Below are 21996 nucleotides of genomic sequence, written 5' to 3'. Positions count from 1 at the left end.
GTAAGTTACGTACCATTTTTTTAATAATAAAAACACTTTAGATGTTTTTAAAAAAGTATCCTCAGAAAGAATTTTAAGTTAATCAATCAAATATTGATTAGAAAAATTCTATTTAACTTTCAGTATACATTTTTTTTACATTTATTTATATTTGAATATTTGTTTTTGTCATCTCTTATTGAAATATGAAGTTGTTCTTATCATGTAATATTTTATCTATATTGATCTTGCCATGAAATAGCTATAAGTTGCTTATGTGGCAATAATTAAACAAACAAATGCTGTTTTGATGCAACATCATGAAAATGTAAAAATGTGCCTTGTATATCATGTTGTCGTGCAGTTAGCACATGGTGTTATTGACCTTATTCTTCACGTATCATCATTAAATACAGCTCTTTGTGCTGCTTGATGTTCCAAACTGGTCTTTTCTTATTATATTATTTCTATTTTTACATATGGTCAAACACTACAGTTTGACCTTTTTCTGCCACTTATTATTCCTAGTCATTTCTCCCATAAGTGACTGAATTGGAAGTACTAAGGCCTTGTCCACACGTACATGGAGATTTTCAGAAATGGAGTTTCCCTGCTTTCGTTTAAAAAAAAATATATATATATATTTGTCCACACGAAAACGCAAAAATGCATTGTGATGCATGTTATGGACATATTAAACTAACAGGTGGCGATAATGACACTTCTACTGAGTTTACATAAACATGAAATTGAGTATATTTCTCAAGTAAATTGACCCTTCGCTAAGCCCCGCCGTCCTTAGTTACTGTTGTTATGCCTGTCAAGCTTTCCTGCCTGGCACGTCTATTACATTATGTATGCGCCGGTGTCAGACATTCCCAGGGATATAATTAGTCATTTTTGGCGAACAGATGAGATATCTGAGAAAGCCAGACAAAAAAGGACTGCAGTATGCATTACAGGGGTATGTTCACGACATAATACGCAATTGATTAGAAAATAATTTAAGCTAAAGCCTAGCCGCCTCATACACTGACCATTCAACAGCTTAGTTCATGCCCAGCAGGATGGGTGAAATTTACAAATAATCTAATAATAATAACAAATCAACCCCTGATTTCACTTTTTTAACCAAAAAGCCTGATAGATTAATTGTTGTGCAATGAAATATAGCGTTACTAACCGATGAGGAAACACTCATGGACAGTGCTTCTGCATAATTCATTCATAGAAAGAACAGCCAGAAAGGGGAAATTGATTAATTTTGTGCCAAATATTAGCAGCATTGACCTATAACAATGTACAGTACCTATAACTGTCATTATGTTTGTGTTTTTATACAGTTTCTGTTCTAATTTGCAGTTAAGTGGAAAAAATAAATAAATTGAAATACAAATCAAAGTATAAACAGCAGAAGTGAACATATAGATTTTCCCTACCAGCAAATATAAATTCGACACCAAATATAAAAGCAGACACTAACCCGCTATAACGTCGTCACCAATGACATGAGGTTCATAAATGACTGAAAAACAGCTGCGGGTGAAGTATATTGATCGCAAGTGCTCAGATTGTGATCATATCTCTGTTTTGTTCTGTTCATATGTAATCCAGATATTCGTAGCTTGAAACAGATGGAAATATTCCTGAATTGTTCTGCTTTTATGGCCCCTCATGCAGCTTGATCCACGCTGGCATTTCTCCGCTTTGGTTTTAGGTTTTGGAAGGGGGAAAAAAATTCCCCCACCTCATCCAAACTTTTAGGATACCAGGTATTAGATTTACACAATCCATATGCACAACGCTTTTTGCTTGTTTCCCTCACTCGAAAGCTTGACAGACCTCCTGCGCGTCGCTACGGTTGCTAAACCACAATTGATGTGTGGCGGGTTTCGGGTGTGGCTTAGCGAAGTGTCAATTGCATTCTAATCAATGCAAATGTTAGTACAGAGGTGGAATATCATCCCATGGTTGAACAATGCAAAATACGTGACTCATTTGCAGCGAATGTGAAAAATTTCCCTCAGAAATTAGCAAGCATGCTGACGTCATGATGTTAACTCCACACTGTATCTGGAGTTTGGAAAAGCTTCTGGGGCCTAAAACAGTCGCAAAAACAAGCGCACTTCCACGGTCAATATGAGGAAATGAGTTGCAACATTAAAGAGGACTACAGTTTATTTTTTTCCCCTAATTTCTGTTTAACGGAGAAATTTCTTCATTCTAAACATAATAATTTTAATAACTAATTTCAAATGACAGTAAATAATATTTTACCTGATATTTTTCAAGACACTTCTATACAGCTTAAAGTGACATTTAAAGGCTAAACTAGGTTAATTAGGTTAACTAGGCAGGTTAGGGTAAATAGGCAAGTTTTATTGTATAACGATGGTTTGTTCTGTAGACTATCAAAAAAAATATGTAGCTTAAAGGGGCTAATAATTTTGTCCCTAAAATGGGTTTTAAAAAATTAAAAACTGCTTTTATTATAGCCGAAATAAAACAAATAAGACTTTCTCCAGAAGAAAAAATATTATCAGACATACTGTGAAAATTTCCTTGCTCTGTTAAACACCATTTGGGAAATTCAAAAATTCAAAGGGGGGCTAATAATTCTGACTTCAACTGTATATCCCTCAATTGACCACCTTGCTTTTTGCAGAGAGACTTCAAACAACTGCTTTCTTTTAGTTGCGATCTATACACTCGTGTGACACTTCTGTCCTTCTCTTGTCTTCCAGGCTAACAGAACCTGTCCTATTTGCCGAGCGGATGCATCTGAAGTCCAGCGGGATTCTGAGTGATGCTGCTCACCAAACACACACTTGCGCATAAACACACACACACACACACACACACACGCTAAACACTTCTGTCATTCTCCTGTTACATTCAGTTAACTTCCACATGCATAATTGCTCCTCGCAAACAGGTGACTGCTGCAAATGATTCGTCAAAACTTTATGCATTAAAAATCATTGTTTGATATTCATCCGCGAATATCAGACTAGCTGAGAGATAAACACACACACATACACACACACACACTTACACACACATATGTCCCTTCGGTTGTTTGATCACTAATTCTTTGAGTGGAAGTCCAAAGATTATGGTTCATATTATCATTCTGGTTATGTTCTGGTTCTGATATTGTTTTTCTTTGGTTTCTTTTTTTAATATATAAATATATATAGTTTAGTTCTCCCCTTTTGGGGGTGGGTGTTGGTATGTTGCAGTCTTGTGTGAATGAGTGAGCGTGTATGTGCACTAACATTCCCGGCTATGTGAGCACACTGTGGTGTGGTGGTCTCTTTTTCGAAGGTTAATGTTGTGAGCATGGGCTTTTATATTTTACCAACAAATATAGCTATATATAAATATGTATGTATGTATCAATATAGAGGGACAAATTACAAGTTTAAAAAAGAAAAATAGGAAAAAAAATGCAATTATGGAAGACTGTCTTTCCTAAAATGGAGGAAAAGATTGCGATTCAAACTCTATACAGAAAAACGGGCTTTTGGGTGGTTCCTGCTCAATTATGATTTAGCATAGAATTGGAAAACTGTGAGGTGTGTGTGCGTGCGTGTGTGATTTTTGTGCGAGAGAGAGTGTGTGTGTATTATTAGAGAATCAGTTGTTTGTTATTTATCCCATATGTGTGGTACAGAACACTGGCTTTTCACTCTCACTTTTATTCTCGTCTGGGATTGGCTGACGATGCGCACTGACATGACATGTGATTGGTTTAGAGGGCAGTGGAATATTTTTGAGTTTCTTAATAGATTTATACTGCTGCAGCCTTATTTTTTCCAGTTTTGTTTGAAACCCGTCACATTTTTGCTATCTTCAAATTAAAAAAAATAACCTTTTATGCCATTTATTAGCCAGACCTGCAGATTGATCATGTAGAAATCACCACTTTTAGCACTTAAAGCTTCATAGTGTCCATTTTTTATGAGTTGGTGGCTGTTGTATTCACTGTAAAGGGTTAGTTTTGTCCTGAAATGTAAATTCTGTCATCTTTTACTCATTCTTGTGTTGTTTCAGACCTGTAAGACCTTCAGTCATGTTTGAAACACATTAGAAGATATTTTTAATGAAATATGAAAGCTTTCAGTTCGTGAAGCGATCAAAACAATAATCCATACCTGTAAATATAAGGTTTTATTCGATTTATTTTATTTAATTTTTTTTTGGGAGGGTGGAATATGAACATCATACAATAAATGGATTTTTAGCTGATATTTGCATATCGCATGACACACACAAATTAACTTCAGTGACTCCAAATTTGACCAAATTTTAATGCTGCAGAATTGTCTCCTAGAAGATATATTTAAATAAATATGAAAGCTTTCAGTTCTGACATTTCAAAGTTTAATTTAAACCATTCATAAAGCAATCAAAACAAAAATCCATACCTGAAAATATTAAAGTTTTATTCATATTGGAAATTGTACAATGTAAGGATTTTTTTTTAGCTGTTATTTGCAAATCGCGTGACACACACAAATAAATTTCAGTGGTTCCAAATTTAACCAAGTTTTAATGCTGCAAATTTGTCTCCTGATCAACGATTATATGCGAATTATATGCGAATAAAAGTTTAAATGACCTGAAATGTAAATTCCTCTTCATTTGCTCTCCCTTATGTTGTTTCGCACTCGTAAGACTTTCATCTTTGAAACACAATAGAAGATATTTTTAATGATATATGAAAGCTTTCACTTCTGACATTTCAAAGTTTGATTTAAACCATTTCTGAAGCGATCAAAACAATAATACAATTTGAAACAATAATACAAATTATACAATAAGTGGGTTATTTTGCTGTTATTTGCGTATTGCATGACACACAAAGTAATTTCAGTGGTTGCAAATTTGACCAAATTTTAATGCTGCAGAATTGTCTCCTGATCAACGTTTATATGCGAATATAGGTCCAAATAATTTCTGCTGATTGTATAAAGTGACCGTTTTCTTCGAAGACTTGAATTAAACCGCTCTATTCAAATTAATATAAATGGATCTCTCAATGCGTCAGGGTTTTTGAGTAAGCTTTCAATGGAGGAACAGAAATCTGCTTGGATTAAAATGTCTTTGTGTTCCAATTAGAAGTTGGAACGATGGACGTGTCTGTAAATGATGACAGGATTTCATTTTGGTACAAACTTAACCCTATGTGTCTTAAAATAGCGATTCATCGTTTTTAAGCCCAAGATCAGGTATCATCTTAGCCTAAGACGAGATCCATACACAAGCTAACCTAGTAGATTACCAGAACTAGCTCCGATTCAAAAATTTAAATCATTATTTGATTTCGCATGCTTTAAAATGTAGTAATCCGAGCGAAAAACGTGTTACATGCCCATTCAAAGAGGGGTTATCATATTGTTTGCGAATTTTTATTTTTATTTTTTGCAAACTAAAAAAGGCTAATACAGATTGCAATGTTGTTAGTATCATTCCCTAAAGGCTCCTGGTTTTAGTAAACGGTTTCTTGTCATTTTGTCACTGCCCTCTCTATACAGTTAGCTTTTTTTTTTTTCCGTACTCAAACTGCCTTCCAGTGCACCCACTCATACAGCCTCAATAAGGCTGTTATAGCCATTCATAGCCATGTGCGTTACTTTATAATGAATGCCTGAGATGCGTTACGACCCAGAAGGGGGGTGTTTGTTTGTTTGTGTATGCGTGTATGATGGTTTTACGTCCTGCATTGTTGTCATTATGAATGGATATAACTGCCTCTGCTTGGCATGACGTGGGCTCTATGACTGGTGTAGAAAGTGTCATATACTTGTGTGATTTTAGTCTCAGAGCCTGCAGTGTCTTAATGAGAGATGCCTTTAAACCATTCTCCAGTGTTGTCCGCTTTAGTGTCATAATCGAATTCATGACGACCACGAACTTATGAATTCTTTATTCTTTGCAAAAGCAAGCGTGCATTACTCTTACTTAACCATCGTCATTCTGTGTTATAGGAGGTTTTTTCTTTTGTTTTTCCCTGCTTGGTACAATAGCAGTTACCTCAGTTTTACTATTTATGTTTTTTTTTCTTCTCTTTCTCCGTATTCTTTTGTTTTGCAGAAACCAATAAGAGAGCTTATGAATTCTCTTGCGTTTGTTTGTTTATTGGTTGTTTTAATTCTTACCATTAAAATACAATTGTATCATTTAACATGTTGTAGTTTCATATGTATAATATCTGTAACCAAAATCATTTGAAGGCTTGATATAAAAATTTTTAACAAACATTTGTACTTTTTATTATTATTATTATGAGAGATATTACTAGTAATGCTTTATTAAGTAGTGCAAATGTTTTTTTTCCCCTTGTCTCTGACTCCTATTCCCAGTCTTTTGGATTTTAAAGGGTGGCTCGGTAAATAAATGTATAATATTCTCTTCCTTGACCTTTTCTGTTCTTTACTTTTTTCATTCTTTTCTCTTCTCTTCATCTCTGATTATCTACATTCTCATTGTCAAGTCTTTCAGCTGGTTTAAAGGGGAAGTTCACCCACAAATAAAAATGAACTTGCTATTTACTCACACTCAGGTGGTTGCAAACTTTGAATTTTCTTCTGTTGAACACAAAAGATGATAAACATACTATGGAGGTCAATGGTTACTGATTTTTTTATTCTTTAAAATATCATCTGAACAGAAGAAAAAGCCTCAAATGCAAACATGACAAGTGAAGTGTGAGGAAATATTGACAGAATATTTATGTTTTGGTGAGCTTTCACTTTAAATGAATTTTCCACCACAAAATGACAGTTGATTTACTTTGATTTTGTATTAGTCTCTAATGTGAAAGACAAAGAAAACAGTTGTGTTGCATGTGGGGTTTGTTTATTTGTATAGATGGTACAAAATTAGTTGATAAATACAGAATTTGATCAATTGAATCGCTCTTAGAAACGTTCAAGACAAACAATTTATTCTGAGAAAAATTGAAATGAACGAAGTCTTGCTCTGTGAAGCACAAATATGGCGTTTTCTGGCTTTTAAGCTTTATTGTTATTGACAAAAAGAAACAAAGCTTGTAACTCAATAACTCTTAACCTTACAGAACTGTTACATAAAACTTGCAAGTGGTCACAAAATGATAACTGGGAAACGGCACACTTGCTTGTGTATATTATCAAAGGGTTAGTTCACCCAAAAGGTAAAAATTGTAAATAATTACTTACACTCATTTCATTCCAATCCCCTGAGGTTTTCTTTCATCTTTGGAACAAAAGGAAGATATTTTGGATGAAATCTGAGAGCTGACAGCAAAAATCCAAAAGCAAGGGTACCAAAAAACATTCCACGTGTCTTCAGTGGATCAATCGGAATATTATGAATGCATAAGAGAACTTTTTTGGACTGTACTTATGGCAAAAATAATGAATTTATTCATTAGTATATCTTCTCCTCAGTGTCAGTATATTGTGCACCTTCATAAGCACTGTGCACTGACATATAACCACACAGCAATAACACACACAACTTTGAGTGCTCAAAATGAACACAGTCTATATTGACACTGAGGAGAAGAAACTGTTGAATAGTCTTTTTGTTTTATGTAGAAATATTCACGTAGCTTAATAATGATATTCTGATTGAAGCACATGAAGGAAAACCGATGGTTTTGAGGATGTTTCCTGGTATTTGTCTGGACTTTGCTGTCTATTGAGGATGAGAGGGCTCTTCGATTTAATCTAAAATATCTTACTTTGTGTTCTGAAGATTAACAAAGGTCTCAGAGGGTTGGTACAACATGAGGGTGAATAATTGATAGCAGAATTTTTGGGTGAGCTTTCACTTTAAATGAAATTTTCACCCCAAAATGACTCTGCTTTCTCATAATATGCTCTGTTTTTGTATTAATTTCTAATGTGAAGGACTACAGAAACACTTATCGCAGAATCGGCTTTAAGTATGTGGGGTTTATTTGTATAGATGGTACAAAATTAGTTGGGAAATACAGATTTTGATCATTTAAATCATTTCAATTCATTTGAATCATTATTTGTTCAAATTAATATTTCACTGAATCATTGGCACAAATGAATAGATCAAACATGTCATTCAGAGGAAAAAAACTAAAAGTCTTGCTCTGTGAATTAAGTTCTGATTTTTTTAACTATTTTTGTTGACAAAAAGAAACAAAAGCTTGTAACTCAATCACTATTAACAATACAGAACTGTAGTATAAACCCTATATCATATTTGCAAGTGATCACAAACTGATATTTGGGTGTGTTGGCAGACTTGTGTATATTATTAAAGGCTTAGTTCACCCAAAACGTGAAAATGGTCAATAATTATTCACACTCATCATTCCAATTCCCTGAGGCTTTCCTTTATCTTCAGAACAAAAATAAGATATCTTGGATGAAATCTGAAAGCTGACAGCAACAGTCTAAAAACAATGGTATTAAAAACATTTCTCGTGTCTTCAGTGGATCAATTGGAATATTATGCAGGAATAAAAACTTTTTGAGGGCACATGAGACAAAAATAATGACTACATTTATTAGTATTTCTTCTCCTCAGTGTCAGTATATTGCGCACATTCATGAGCACTGTGCACTGATGTATACTCACATGGGTGTATCAGAGATTCACAGTGCTCGAAATTAACACAGCCTATACTGACACTGAGGAGAAGAAACTATTAAATAAAGTCATTGATTTTGCTTTATGTAGAAATATTCACGTAGCTTAATAATATTCTGATTGAACCACATGAAGGAAAATTGACTGTTTTGAGGATGGTTTCTGGACTTCACTGTCTATTGAGGATGTAAGAGCTCTCCGATTTAATCTAAAATATCTTGTGTTTTGAAGATTAAGGTCTCAAGGGTTTGGTACAACTTGTGAGTAGTTAATAACAGACCTTTTATTTTTAAGTGAACTAACCATTTAGATTGAATAAAATCATATTAATAATAAGAGATAAATAAGTATAATTGCATTATTACTATGTTGTGATAGATGCCATATGGCAGTGAATACAAAACGCCTTTTTTACTTTTTGAAAAATTAGTGAAATCCTTGGTAAAGTCTCCTCACACATTAAATAAGCAATTGTGATTTTATTGTAGTAGATTATAAATATTGCACAGCCAATTGTCCTAAGTTACTGCTATAAACGCTTTATTGACCTTATTCTACAATGCGGAAGTGTGCGCGTTTTTGCGATTGTTTTAGAACTTCCGATTCAGCTGCCAATGGGAGAAATGACTAGGAATAATAAACGGCAGAAAACGGTTAAACTACTTACTCTACAAACAAGTGTTTGTATGACAACACAGACAAAGTAGAATAATATAATAAGAAAATATCAGTTTGCAACACCAACCAGCAAAATGAGCTGTTTTTAGCTTCTAAAAATTAATGGAAGTGAATGAGACCGGAAGTCTCGAGCCAAAATGATTCAAATGGCTGCGCCCGATCGTACGCGGAGAATAAGGTGAAGGAAAGGATTTCAAAAGGATATTCAGGATTTCAGAGGATAACAATTGAAAGAAACTGAATCCTCCACATCTTTCTGTCCCCTTGTTGCCATCCACTTAAATTTAAAACCTCAAACATTTTGACTTGTTTCAAACTATACATTACAGTAGACTTTAAGCAAAAGAAGGCGCTACGGATGCTGTAGTGGATTATAATGATGACATTACACTTGACATTTTTATAAAAGCCCAATTCAGCATATAAAATGCGCACAAATTCTGCAGATTTACATTCAAATTTCTTTTATTCTGCTAAAGGGCACATCTTCTGCTGGTCGCACGTCTTTGCATACGAGATAATAGCAGATCAGAGTTCACCAAACTCCAAATTTCCACAGGCTTGCATTTCTTGTCTCGTTTTCTTTGCATGCATGTGAAAGTAAATCAGAGGAATGAAAAGTGTAGCATGACCACCACTAGAAAGTCATCGACAGAACAAATGCTGACAGAAGTTGCATTTTGCGTAAATTGATTAACTTGAATAAGAAATACACAAATTCAAGCGTAACTTTTCAAACATCACTCATAAGTAGATTACATTTATACAGATGCCACATTGTCACGTTTTATTGGGAAATTAAAAGCGAAGGGATGGGTCACCCCTTACAATTTTTATGGACAGAATTTCAAAGAGTTTCATCTTTTTCGGGTGCCTGCCAAGGGAGGTGTTCCAGGCATGTGCTACTAGGTGGAAACCTATGTGAAGACCCAGGACATGCTGGAGGGACTGTCTCTTGGCTGGCCTGCAAACACGTTGGAATCCCTCCGGAGGAGCTGAAGGAAGTGTCTGGGGAGAGGGAACCCGGGGTTCTCTCATGCGACTGCTGACCCCACGACCCGGCCCCGGATAAGCGAAACAAAATGAATGAATGAATGAATGAATGAATAGTTCACCCAAAATGAAAATACTGATCATTTACTTATCAAACCTGTTTCAATTTATTTCTTCAGCTGAACATGAATAAATACTGAAAAACACTGAGAAGCAGCAACCATTGACTTCCATACTTTTTTTCCTATTATGGATGTCAACTATATAAAAATATATAGGGCTTAAATATAAACAAATTTTAATGGACCAAAAAAAAAAATTATACGGAATGTCCTAGAAGACAAGAAAGCATTAACATAGAGGCCTAGTGATATTAATGGTTAAAACGTCATTGTTTGTAATGTTTTTAAATTGTATTTGTAGTGGAAACCGTTTTATGATTTCACGAAGTGTTGTTCTATTATTTACCGCTAGAGGGCCAATGGGAGTATGAATTGGGTTAATCGTGCTAACACATACCCAGTGTTGATCCAAAAAAAACCTTATGAGGACATTTCTCTGGATATCTTGCAAGGTTATTGATATTAGGGCTTTTAGCTTACATTTTTTTGCTTTAAAATTACAAGAATGGGTTGTTTCTCCTGGTAGACTTCTCTGTAAGAGACAGGCCTAAATTATCTTGAAATATATCCTCAAAATGTATTAATACCCTGGTTAAACTGTTGTTAGTGTAGTATAACCCTGATTGTATAAAGAATTTGTGAAATGATCGCCTATTAAACTATCAAAGTATTAAAAAACTTCATTCACTTCAAACTTCTCAACCAACATAAACAGATTATGACAAAACAATATCAATAACATAAAGTAGTCTCAATAAAACATAACTTTCCCTGTCTATTGTAGTTGTGGATAAATAAGTTTCGTATAAGCATTCCCCTTGAGGAACAAGATATCTTTCCTGCAGGTGGCGTACGAGCACCATAAAAAAAAACATCATTGCCGGTAAGGTATGTTTTGATGGTGGTTTGCTAGTTTATGCTGGTTATTGCTTGTCCCTTGCTGGTCAGGACAAATAAGAATAAATATAATAATTAGGACATCATATTTAGTCCTTTTTTGACGCATTCCATTCAGTTTTTGTATAAACATGGTCTGAATCCAGTAAAAGGATACACAATCTGAAACTAACAGATAATTTGACCGCAGGCCAGAATGAAAGAAAATGCGTTCATCTTAAGGGCAGCTGTGTTTATTTGCAGTTGCATTTCATTTGGTTCATGGTAGTATATAAGGAAATTTAAACAGAAGTGTTGGAGAAATGTAATATGTCACTTTAATGTTCTGGTTTAGGACATTTGTCAGTCTGTAGGCAATTTTCCACACATGGCCACTGTTATTCATTTTAATCTTTAGTCTAGATATAATTGTTCTGCTTTTTTCTCCATCTTTAAAAACCTTTAACTATGGCAGCATGACTACTTTGTCTAAAATCTTAAATCATTAAATATTTGGATATACAGTTAAAGAATTATTAGCCCCCCTTTGAAATTTTTTTCTTTTTAAAATATTTCCCAAACGATGTTTAACAGAGCAAGGAAATTTTCACAGTATGTCTGATAATATTTTTCTTCTGGAAAAAGTCATATTTGTTTTATTTCAGCTAGAATAAAAGCAGTTTTTAATTTTTAAAAAACATTTTAAGGTCAAAATTATTAGCCCCTTTAAGCTTTATTTTTTTTTCGATAGTATACAGAACAAACCATTGTTATACAATAACTTGCCTAATTACCCTAACCTGCCTAATTAACCTTCCCAGGTAGCAAAGAATTCTGGCCCAGTTTTGGCATAGATCTGGCACAGCAGGCATTCATCCCGCTCTGGCATACAGCGTGTGGGCCAAACATGGCCCTGGTTTGGCTGAGGTGGCACCATCTTTAAGGCAGCACACAATACTTGGGCCAGATGTCAAATCTAATATTTGGCTCAGATGTTAATAATTGATATGTGGGCCATGTAAGTTTGGCCTATCTTGACCCACATTTAAAATACATTTTTAATATTATTAAAATTCTACCAATCAGGTCGCTTCAAGAAAAAGCACGCCCATAGCAAGCCTAAAGCGCAATACTTTATGGGTTTATCAATTTCATTGCAGTCCTGACAAACCAACATATCTGGCCCAGTTCAGGCTCAGTTATGGGTTATTAAATAGGCTGAGTCTTGGCCCAGATATGGTCCATATTTGGCCCTTGTCTGGAAGCCAGACTTGGTCCAGTCATGTACCGTAATTCACTGTGGCATGTGGGCCAAGCAAAACCTGATTGTGTGGGCCAGACCGGGCCAGAGATATTTTGCTATGTGGGTAATTAACCTAGTTAAGCCTTTAAATGTCACTTTAAGCTGTATAGAAATGTCTTGAAAAATATCTAGTAACATATAATTTACTGTGATCATGGCAAAGATAAAATAAATCAGTTATTAGAAATTAGTTACTAAAACTTTTATGTTTGGAAATGTGTTGAAAAAATCCTCTTTCCATTAAATGGAAATTGGGGGGGGATAGGGGGGCTAATAATTCTGACTTCAACTGTATTTATATAGCAGCTCAGGCAGTCAATAGTAACAAAGCACTAAACCTCTGCCTTTAATACAGCCTGAATAATGCTTTACAAACCTTTGCAGACTCTATAATTAAAAATGAATGTGTGGAGTTTGAAAATGGTACTGCGAATTCTTAATGTATTAGTGTATAAGACAAAAGTCTTGTCGCCTATCCAAGTTTTAGGAACAACAAATAATAACTTGACTTCTACCTGATCATTTGGCATCAGATGTGGCTTATATGAAAGGCAAAGCCCTCTATACTACGCTTATTTTACCAAAATAAAATATGATCATGCCTTGATTTTTTTTTAATTATTTAATTAGGACAGTAAGATCTGACTTTGCATAGAAAATTCTTGTCACTTAACAGAAATAATGTACAGTATAGAATATAAAGTCATGGTGCAGTGGAAAAATAATTAATATTGAAATTAATATATAGTTGCCACAACATAAATCACAGAAAGACTCTATATAATTTGTGGTGCTTCATGGAGTGGGGGGGAGTTTAAAATCTCTTTAATTTCTGAAGCTGTATGACATTTAGGGGTAATATAGAATGCAGAAATTTCTGTACATCATGGAAAATGTAGTTTTTCTGCATGAACACCACTATTAAAGGTGAAGGTTTCAAACATTAACTTGAATTAATTAAAACATAAATCAATACACTTGATTAACTCAGATTAGGTCTACATTTAAAGGTTGTTCAGTTACACTACAGTTAAAAATCAGTGTTCCCATATGATGAAAATAAAAGGAGCCTTAATTTACTGAACCCAACTCTTTCGACTTATAGACAACTAGGTAGCAACTTTTTATTTTACAGTGATTTTGTTACATGTATAAAACAGTAAGTTATACATAATTACATGAAATAAGCCTTAATGTGACCATAATAAGTATATAGCCAGTTAATTTTACTATTGTTTAAATGTACAATTAAGCTGAAAGAGCACAAAAATTAATCATATCTACATTTAATTTGTCAGTGCAGTTCCACATGTACTGTAGGCTACATTATGCACTTATTATAGTAATTACAAGATTAACCCATGTAGACCTGCTACTTCAAATTATCTTTCCAACTCTATTTAACATTGTAAGTTCAGTGTAAATGCCTGAAAGAAAGACAATGTGATGTAAATGCGGTGCAACCAACAGTTAATCCTTTTGGCTGCAAATTGTAGTGACTACTACGAACATGCACAGGTGGCACATTGTACCAGGGCAGAAATTAACCGTGGTATTTTTGTCCTTCTTAGAACTACAATACCACAGATAGATATTTAAAATGTCCGGTAAGGAAAAATACTCTGGGGGAAAAGTGGGACCACTTCCACTTTAAAAACAAAACACTTCATAGTTGATTTACATGTTTTAATACAAATGTATTGTGGTATATTTTTGTAGTTTATATTTTTAATGATAAGTTTTATATATTTTCAATATTAAAATACATTTATTTTCATATTTTACATTGACTTATTATCATGTTCTGCAATCAAATATCTTTAAAACTAACTAATAATGGCATTTTTGAGCCTGATCTCACAAGGAAACTACCTAGGAATCGAACTGTTTTATGTTTTGTCAGTTTTAGTGGCTAATTCAGTCCAGTCATAAAATTTTTTTATGATTTTTAAAAGAAGGCCAGACACCAAAGCCCAGTCATGAGCAAATCGTACTAAAACGTACTAATAAGATCCTACAAATTCATTAAATCAATTTTAAAAAAGCATTTTAGCTGTTGACATTCACATCCCTAAATGTTAGTTCAGTCAGTTTTTCAGTCAGGCAGTTGACAGCGGTAGATTTACGCAAGAACAGCAGGCATGAAAGGCACTTGCAAGAGAAATTTGAGTTCTCAATAAGTGTACACAGCGGCCTCTGGTGGATTCGAAAAAACAAAAACTGCAAAAAACACACCTCCTGGGACATATTTGGTGCTCTCTAGAAACGTATATAGGGGTACCTTTTCAGAATGAACCTGGGTTGCACTAATGGCAATACGTCATGTTGCCTATAGTAAACACACCCTGATGACTTGAGGCAGGAGAGAAGACTATTACATCCTTATCTCATGTACTTAGCAGAAAACAGAATCATATTTACAGTTTTTGGGGTGCACAGAAGTGTTCTTGAAGCTTTATATGTTTGCAATTGAAACACTGAAGTCAGATGGACTGTTTTGTGGTTCATTTTCTGGACTTTGAACGTCTCATGTTTATTTCTGAGTCAGTGGAGAATGAGGGAGCTTCTGAATTGTATTAAAAAATATTTTAAATTGTTTTATTAAGATTATGTATTTCTTGTGGGGTGAACTATGACCCTTTAAAATGTAAGCTTATACGTCTGAGAGTAGGTCCACCATTTCAGCAAGGTCCAGTCATTTTAAAATTCTGGCTTCATCACTCACTAAGTATATTAGGAGTTTTATATGGATAAAGATAAAATTACATGTGTCTAAAAAGTCCTCAGTTGACTTAAAGAACAAATTTAGCAATTTCATAAACGTTAAAATCAGCATGATCTATTCATCTCCTTACAATTCTTTTCTCTTCATCTCTTCTGTTGGAACTTTTCGGATTATGAATTTACCTAAAAACCTATTTTATTTAAAAACAAAACTTGATAATAAACCTAGAATAATAATTTCTATTAAAAAAACTTCATTTTTTGTTTAAATGGAGTATTTTAATATATCAAACTGAGAGAAACCATATGACGTGAGAGTCGATTTTATTCTATAACATAACATATAGCCTATGGTATAATATAGAGCGGGAGAGAGAGATATCTGGCCGTAACTGGAGCGGTAACGGAACTGCTCTATTGTTCTCGTTAAATTCCTTTCCCCCGCACTCTCTCGCGCATGCCAGTCTCCCGTTCTTCAGCAGGACAGACGGGGAGGCTGATGCGCTCGTACGCATTGGCTGAGGGGAGACCTCAGATGTTTTTTTAGCTTATATTTTTAGCAGAGGAGGTCGGACTCGTATTGCACCGCGCGTGGTAGAAGTGCAGTTCATCTGCAGTGCTGCTGAGCGCTGGAGAACCGCAGTGTGTGAACGCTCGAGCTCAGCATATTCAACGAGTCCGCTTGACGGCCAATGCTCTGAAGTAAACACTCCGGATAGCTCAGCTTGGATTTCAGTGGCCCTCTTGCTAAGACGCGTTTTATTTGGGAAATGGCCAGTTCTGGAGACGACTCGGCTTCAAATGCCCAGCTGGATCAGGCTGAATCTGCAGAAGCGACCCCCGAACCAGCATTTCAAGAAGCTCAGAAATGGATCGAGGTAAGTTCGCTGCTCATATAAGTAAACGATGCTCTTGTGTTTGTTTGCGTGCTCATTTAAAGAGGTTGCGTTGCGCGCTGAGCAGCTTATTAATATTGCACCGTCACCTGTTGTGTGAGTGTAGCGGGTTTGGTTACAACAACGGGCTATGGAGCCCATGCAGCCGCGCGCGGGGATCATGTGCGCGGGATTCGGCTGCTGTAATCGGCTTTAATGGCTCGCCGAATTTTTCTCTTACATGACATGACATGACAGCAAGCAGCCTAATTAATTCAGATTTTTTTATTATAAGCATCCGCCAATCCAGCGGACACCTTTCCAAACAAAACATGCATTTTTGAAGAGGTGCAAAAACAGAAGGATGGATACGCGGACACGCCCCCTTTCAGCTAAGCGATTCCAGTTGTTGTGGAGGCTTAAAAACACGCCCCCTTGTCCTCTAACATTCACGCCCCCTTACCAGTCGTCACGGCAGCGCGCAAGATCAGGCAAACAGTTTGTTTACGGAGCATTCATGGCATACAGAATCTTATTTGACCTGATTCACTGTCAGGTTGAACATGTGAACTGAGATCTGTTTCATCTCTAGAGATGCTAGAGTTTTAGATGTAGGTCTTGGTATTAATATTTTGACCTATTTTAGAGGTTGTGGATTGGACAGGGAGATTCCTCACGTCACTGAGCTAGATTTGAGGTCTAGAGTCGTGTGCAGTAGAGTAGATCATCCTTGTGTGATGGATTCATCCTATAAAACTTGAACAAATATTAAAAAGTTTAGGTATTACTTTATTTTGATGGTCTCTTTTGCACATTTCGTTGACTATAAGTTACATTGCATTTACATGCCAACTAATTCTCATTAGAGCAGGGGTGCCCAAACCTTTTTTTTATGAAGGGCCAAAAATTAAACTTGATTGAGGCTAGTGGGCCTAAGGTAAATATAGTTGCCATGAGTAATTTCCTAATTAATTTAATAATATTTAAAAATGGGCAGCGCAGTGGGTAGCACAATCGCCTCACAGCAAGAAGGTTGCTGGTTCGAGGCTCGGCTGGGTCAGTTGGCATTTCTGTGTGGAGTTTGTATGTTCTCCCCGTGTTCATGAGGATTACCTCTGAGTGCTCCAGTTTCCCCCACAAGTCCAAAAACATGCAGTATAGGTGAATTTGGTAAGCTTATCCAGCATATGCTTTACGGAGCAGTTGCCCTTCCAGCTGCAACCCAACACTGGGAAACACCCAAACACGCTCATTCACACACTACGGCCAATTTAGCTTATTCAGTTCACCTTTATTGCATGTCTTTGGACTATGGGGGAAACCAGATCACCTGGAGGAAACCCACACGAACATGGGGAGAACATGCAAACTCCACACAGAAATGCCAACTGACAAAGCAGGGGCTTGAACTAGCGACCTTCTTGCTGTGAGGCGATCGTGCTACCCACTGCGCCACCATGACTTTTTATGTTTCATCATATTTAATAGAGGGCGATATGATGGCTCAGTGGTTAGCACTGTCGCTTCACAGCAAGAAGGTCGCTGGTTCGAGTCCTGGCTGGTTTCTGTGTGGAGTTTGCATGTTCTTCCCGTGTTTGCATGGGTTTCCTCTGGGTGCTCTGGTTTCCCACACAGTCCATTGACATGCACTATAGGAGAATTGGGTAAGCTAAATTCTCCGTAGTGTATGAGTGTGTATGGGTGTTTCCTGCAGCAGTTTATTCTGGTGTGGCAACCTCTGAAATAGAGACTAAGCCAAAGAAAAATTAATGAATAAATGAATAATATTGAATCATTAATTAATTAATCTACTCTTAAGTGAAACAAAATGCCCAATGAAAAAAGCTAATATCTAAAACTTGTTTACTTTGCATGTTTTTTTCTTCAAACACATTCTGTTTTTTAAATTCTATTTAAATTTCAATCAATCAATTTAAATTACTGGTTTTCACTAATTGCTGTTCATTTAGCCAGTATACTATATAGATAGCTAATGTATAATAATGTATAAAAATAATTAGACATCTTGAAACGTGTGCTTAATGCAGAAAAATGTGGTTTCTCATACAGAAATCTAATTTAGAAAAACTAGTAAATTAAGTCGTTTAAATTTTTATGCTATATTTTTGTCATTGTAAATTTTATAATGATTTTAAAAACATTAAGCTGTAAGAAATTACCATTTGTGTGTTTACATTCGGAGAGCAGCATCTACAGCGGATCTTTCAGTCCATAATATTGTAGTGACATTACTGTAAACTTAAATCATTATAAACTAAAACAGTTTGACTAAGGTATGCCTTTAAAAACTGAAAGCGGACTGTTGACCATACTAACTAACTTAGCCATCTGAATAAACATAAACAACGAACATTGATCACACACTTACCAAATCCGTACAGACAGGACAATCAACAAGAACTGGAACCACATCTTTTTTTTAAAAGAAGACGAGTGGCAAATCCGGATTTCACCATTTCCGCATAAATAAAGCTCTCGGGTAGAAAATGTTCCTTACAAACATATTTTTGATGCATGTTAGCAGACCACTGTAATCCACGCATCTACCTGTGAGCGGTGCTCTTGTCACGGGAAATGGAAACAAAACCTTCGTTGCAGCACATTTATAAGCGCAACACTGATGACCCATGTCTCTGAACAATTCTTCTTCTTCCACTTGTTTTAATTACGGTTGGCAACACAACGTGGCATCTCTCTGAACACTTTAACAGGTAAAAGCAGTCTTTGAAGCTATATCATGCATATTAGCGAAGTTAATCTCATTCACAATAGGCACTTTATTGTAAATGAGGTGCAACTTCATTAATATGCATGATATAGCTTCGAAGACTGCTGATTGGTTTGAACCAAGTCTTTCTCATGAATTAATGATGAAAAGTCAAAGACTTCACATTGGACCAGCTGGTACAGACATGCAGTCCTCATGCTGGAATTTACACAATGATCTCATGGCCGTGACGTAGCGTCAAAATTTCTTTTTAAACCAGAAGAACGAATTTGCTCGAAATAACACACAATAAAACAATTTTCTCTTTTTAATGAAATATATGTGTCCTAATCATGTTTTTAGCAACGTGGGACACATATATGACTGTCAACATCTCAAAAACTACAATTAATTTTATTGAATTATTTTTATTTTATCATTCAGTTACTGTACTTGAATACTGTTAGACTCGGGTAATGATAAAACACTTTATTACAATTTATTTATATAATAAAATGTATGTATTTAACAGATCATTATGCATGAAAATACACATTGCAAATTGAAAACGTGTCAGGGGACCCCAAAAATGTTAGAGATTGTTATTAGATTTTATGAAGATGCAAATAGTAAACATTAAATCATCAATCTCTGACTAAACATGTGCATGAAAATACAACACATGCAAATACTGAAATGCACTGCAAATAGCACAGACAACAACGAAAATGTGTCTGGGGACCCCAGAAATTTTATAGATTGCTTATTAGATTTTATGGAGATGCACTCCCACTGCAGAATCATTCCAATTAATCTAACATTATAAACTGAGGTGTGCTTAATGCAGGAAAATAACACACATCAACCATGTTTCAGCTCCTATTTACCATCTTGTGTGTAATAGAAGCAAGTTAAATGCAAAAATTCACACAAAATACTTTAATAAAATGTAATCAAAAATACGGTCTCTTATACAGAAATCTAATCTAGAACTTGGTAGTAAATTTGTTTGCAATTGAGTCATTCACATTGTTATGCTACATTTTTGTAATTGTACATTTTTGAAGACCCCAAAAAACCATCAGTCGTACCTTGTGATAATTTCCATGTGGTAATATTAAAACTCAATCTCATGATATGATAATATACAGATTTTGATAACCAGTATTTCCTTATGATAAGGAATTTGTGACCCACTTACAGTCACCATTACTGAGATTAGTAAGCAGACAGACTCTATAAATGAAGACGAATTGCCTTTTTTGTGTGTGCGTGGCATGTGTGATTACATTTCACAAATCTCACCAAAAGTGTCATATATGTCATGCCATGATCCATTCACACATTCTCTGCATTACCAGCCATACGTCTGTCCTTTATTTCTTTCGTTTCACTGGCAGGCTCATGTCAGGAGCGCGTTTTAGGACGATCAGTATTAATAGACAGGCTGAAATAGCCTCGCACCCTGCTGGGCGCAAATAGTTTTAACTGAATTGGCACAGAGAAGAGACATGCTTCTTCTGTCTCCTGCTAAAAATGCCTTTTCCTAAGTGAGTCACTGGATGAGCTAGAACATTACAGACAAAAGCATATGGCAGAATGAAGCTTCAACAGCAGACCGCAGTGCAAAAAAAAACAGCTCTCTTGAGACTCACCTATAGTTCAGATTGTCTACTGAGATGAAGTTTTTGAGGATCTGTGACAATATTTAGAAAGCATGGCGGCTGATGGACAATTTCATAGTGATTTATAGGTTATATAATATTATATAATACTATAATAAATCTATATATTCAGTGTTTTGCTAGAAATATGAAAAAACTGTTGATGGTCAGCGAAAAAAAAAGATTCTTCAGTATAAATAAGTCTGAAATGTATCTTTAAAATTAATTTTTTAAAGTTCTTATGAACATAATCTCTGTATTTTTATTTATACCGTTCATTTTTTTGACTCTTCAGCAAAATTTGATATGACTTAATGTTGTGGTGTGTAAATATTTAGTTAAAAGTAATATAATTAAATATTTGGTATATTGGTCATTTTAAAGTGAACATTCTTTTCATACGTTTTTATGCAGGTGTAAAATTATGAATTCTTGCCAATAGCTTCTGAAATTATATTCCTAATATTATCACAATATACAGTGCATCCAGAAAGTATTCATAGCGCTTCACTTTTTCCACATTTTTATTTTCCAGCCTTATTCCAAAAAGGATTAAATTAATTAATTTCCTCAAAATTCTACACACAATACCCCATAATGACAGTGTGAAAAATATATTTTTTTGAAATTTTTCCAAATTTATTCAAAATAAAAAACCTGAAAAATCACATACATAAGTATTCAAAGCCTTGCAGTGAACCTCTAAATTAAGCTCGGGTACATTCTGCTTCCACTGATCATTCTTGAGATGTTTCAGCAGCTTAAATGGAGTTCACCTGTGGTAAATTCAGTTGCTTGGACATGATTTGAAAAGGCATACTCCTGTCTATAAAAGGTCTCAGGGTTGACAGTCAATACACAAACCAAGCATGAAGACAAAAGAATTGTCTGTAGACCTCAGAGACAGGATTATCTCGAGGCACAAGGCCGGGAAAGGTTACAGAAACATTTCTGCTGCTCTGAAAGTTCCAATGAGCACAGTGGCCTCTATCATCTATAAGTGGAAGTTGTTTGGAACCACCAGGACTCTTCCTAGAGCTGGCCGGCCATCTAAGCTGAGTGATTGGGGGAGAAGGGCCTTAGTCAGGGATGTGATCAATAGCCTGATGGTCACGCTGTCTGAGCTCCAGCATTCTTCTGTGGAGAGAGGAGGACCTTACAGAAGGACAACCATCTGTGGAGAAATCCACCAATCAGGCCTGTATGGTAGAGTGGCCAGACTGAAGCCACTCCCCGCCTGAAATTTGCCAAAAGGTATCTGAAGGACTCTCAGACCATAAGAAACAAAATTTTCTGGTCTGATGAGACTAAAACTGAACTCTTTGGAGTGAATGCCAGGCATTACTTTTGGAGAAAACCAGGCAGCGCTCATCACCAAGCTAATACCATCCCTACAGTGAATCATGGTGGTGGCAGCATCATGCTGTGGAGATGT

General features: G+C 35.5%; 2 protein-coding genes across 7 annotated transcripts in view; both read left to right on the top strand.

Annotated features, from left to right (window-relative positions):
- The window catches only part of rnf38 (ring finger protein 38), a 68728-nt gene extending 62559 nt beyond the window's left edge, over positions 1–6169 (top strand). The window contains exon 13 of the mRNA XM_056460743.1: positions 2724–6169. Coding sequence (XP_056316718.1) covers positions 2724–2786 — 63 coding nt within the window. The 3' untranslated portion in view covers positions 2787–6169. The remainder of the gene's footprint in view (positions 1–2723) is intronic.
- Positions 6170–15770: 9601 nt separating this feature from the next.
- limch1a (LIM and calponin homology domains 1a) overlaps positions 15771–21996 on the top strand; it is a 115770-nt gene continuing 109544 nt past the window's right edge. For all 6 annotated transcript variants that reach the window (XM_056460737.1, XM_056460731.1, XM_056460715.1 and 3 more), the window contains exon 1: positions 15771–16172. In XM_056460737.1, coding sequence (XP_056316712.1) covers positions 16065–16172 — 108 coding nt within the window. In that variant the 5' untranslated portion in view covers positions 15771–16064. The remainder of the gene's footprint in view (positions 16173–21996) is intronic.

Source organism: Danio aesculapii, chromosome 1 (genome assembly GCF_903798145.1).
Source record: "Danio aesculapii chromosome 1, fDanAes4.1, whole genome shotgun sequence".
Classification (NCBI taxonomy): domain Eukaryota; kingdom Metazoa; phylum Chordata; class Actinopteri; order Cypriniformes; family Danionidae; genus Danio; species Danio aesculapii.
The sequence above is the reverse complement of the archived record's forward strand: the minus strand, read 5'-3'. Positions and strand labels throughout refer to the sequence as shown.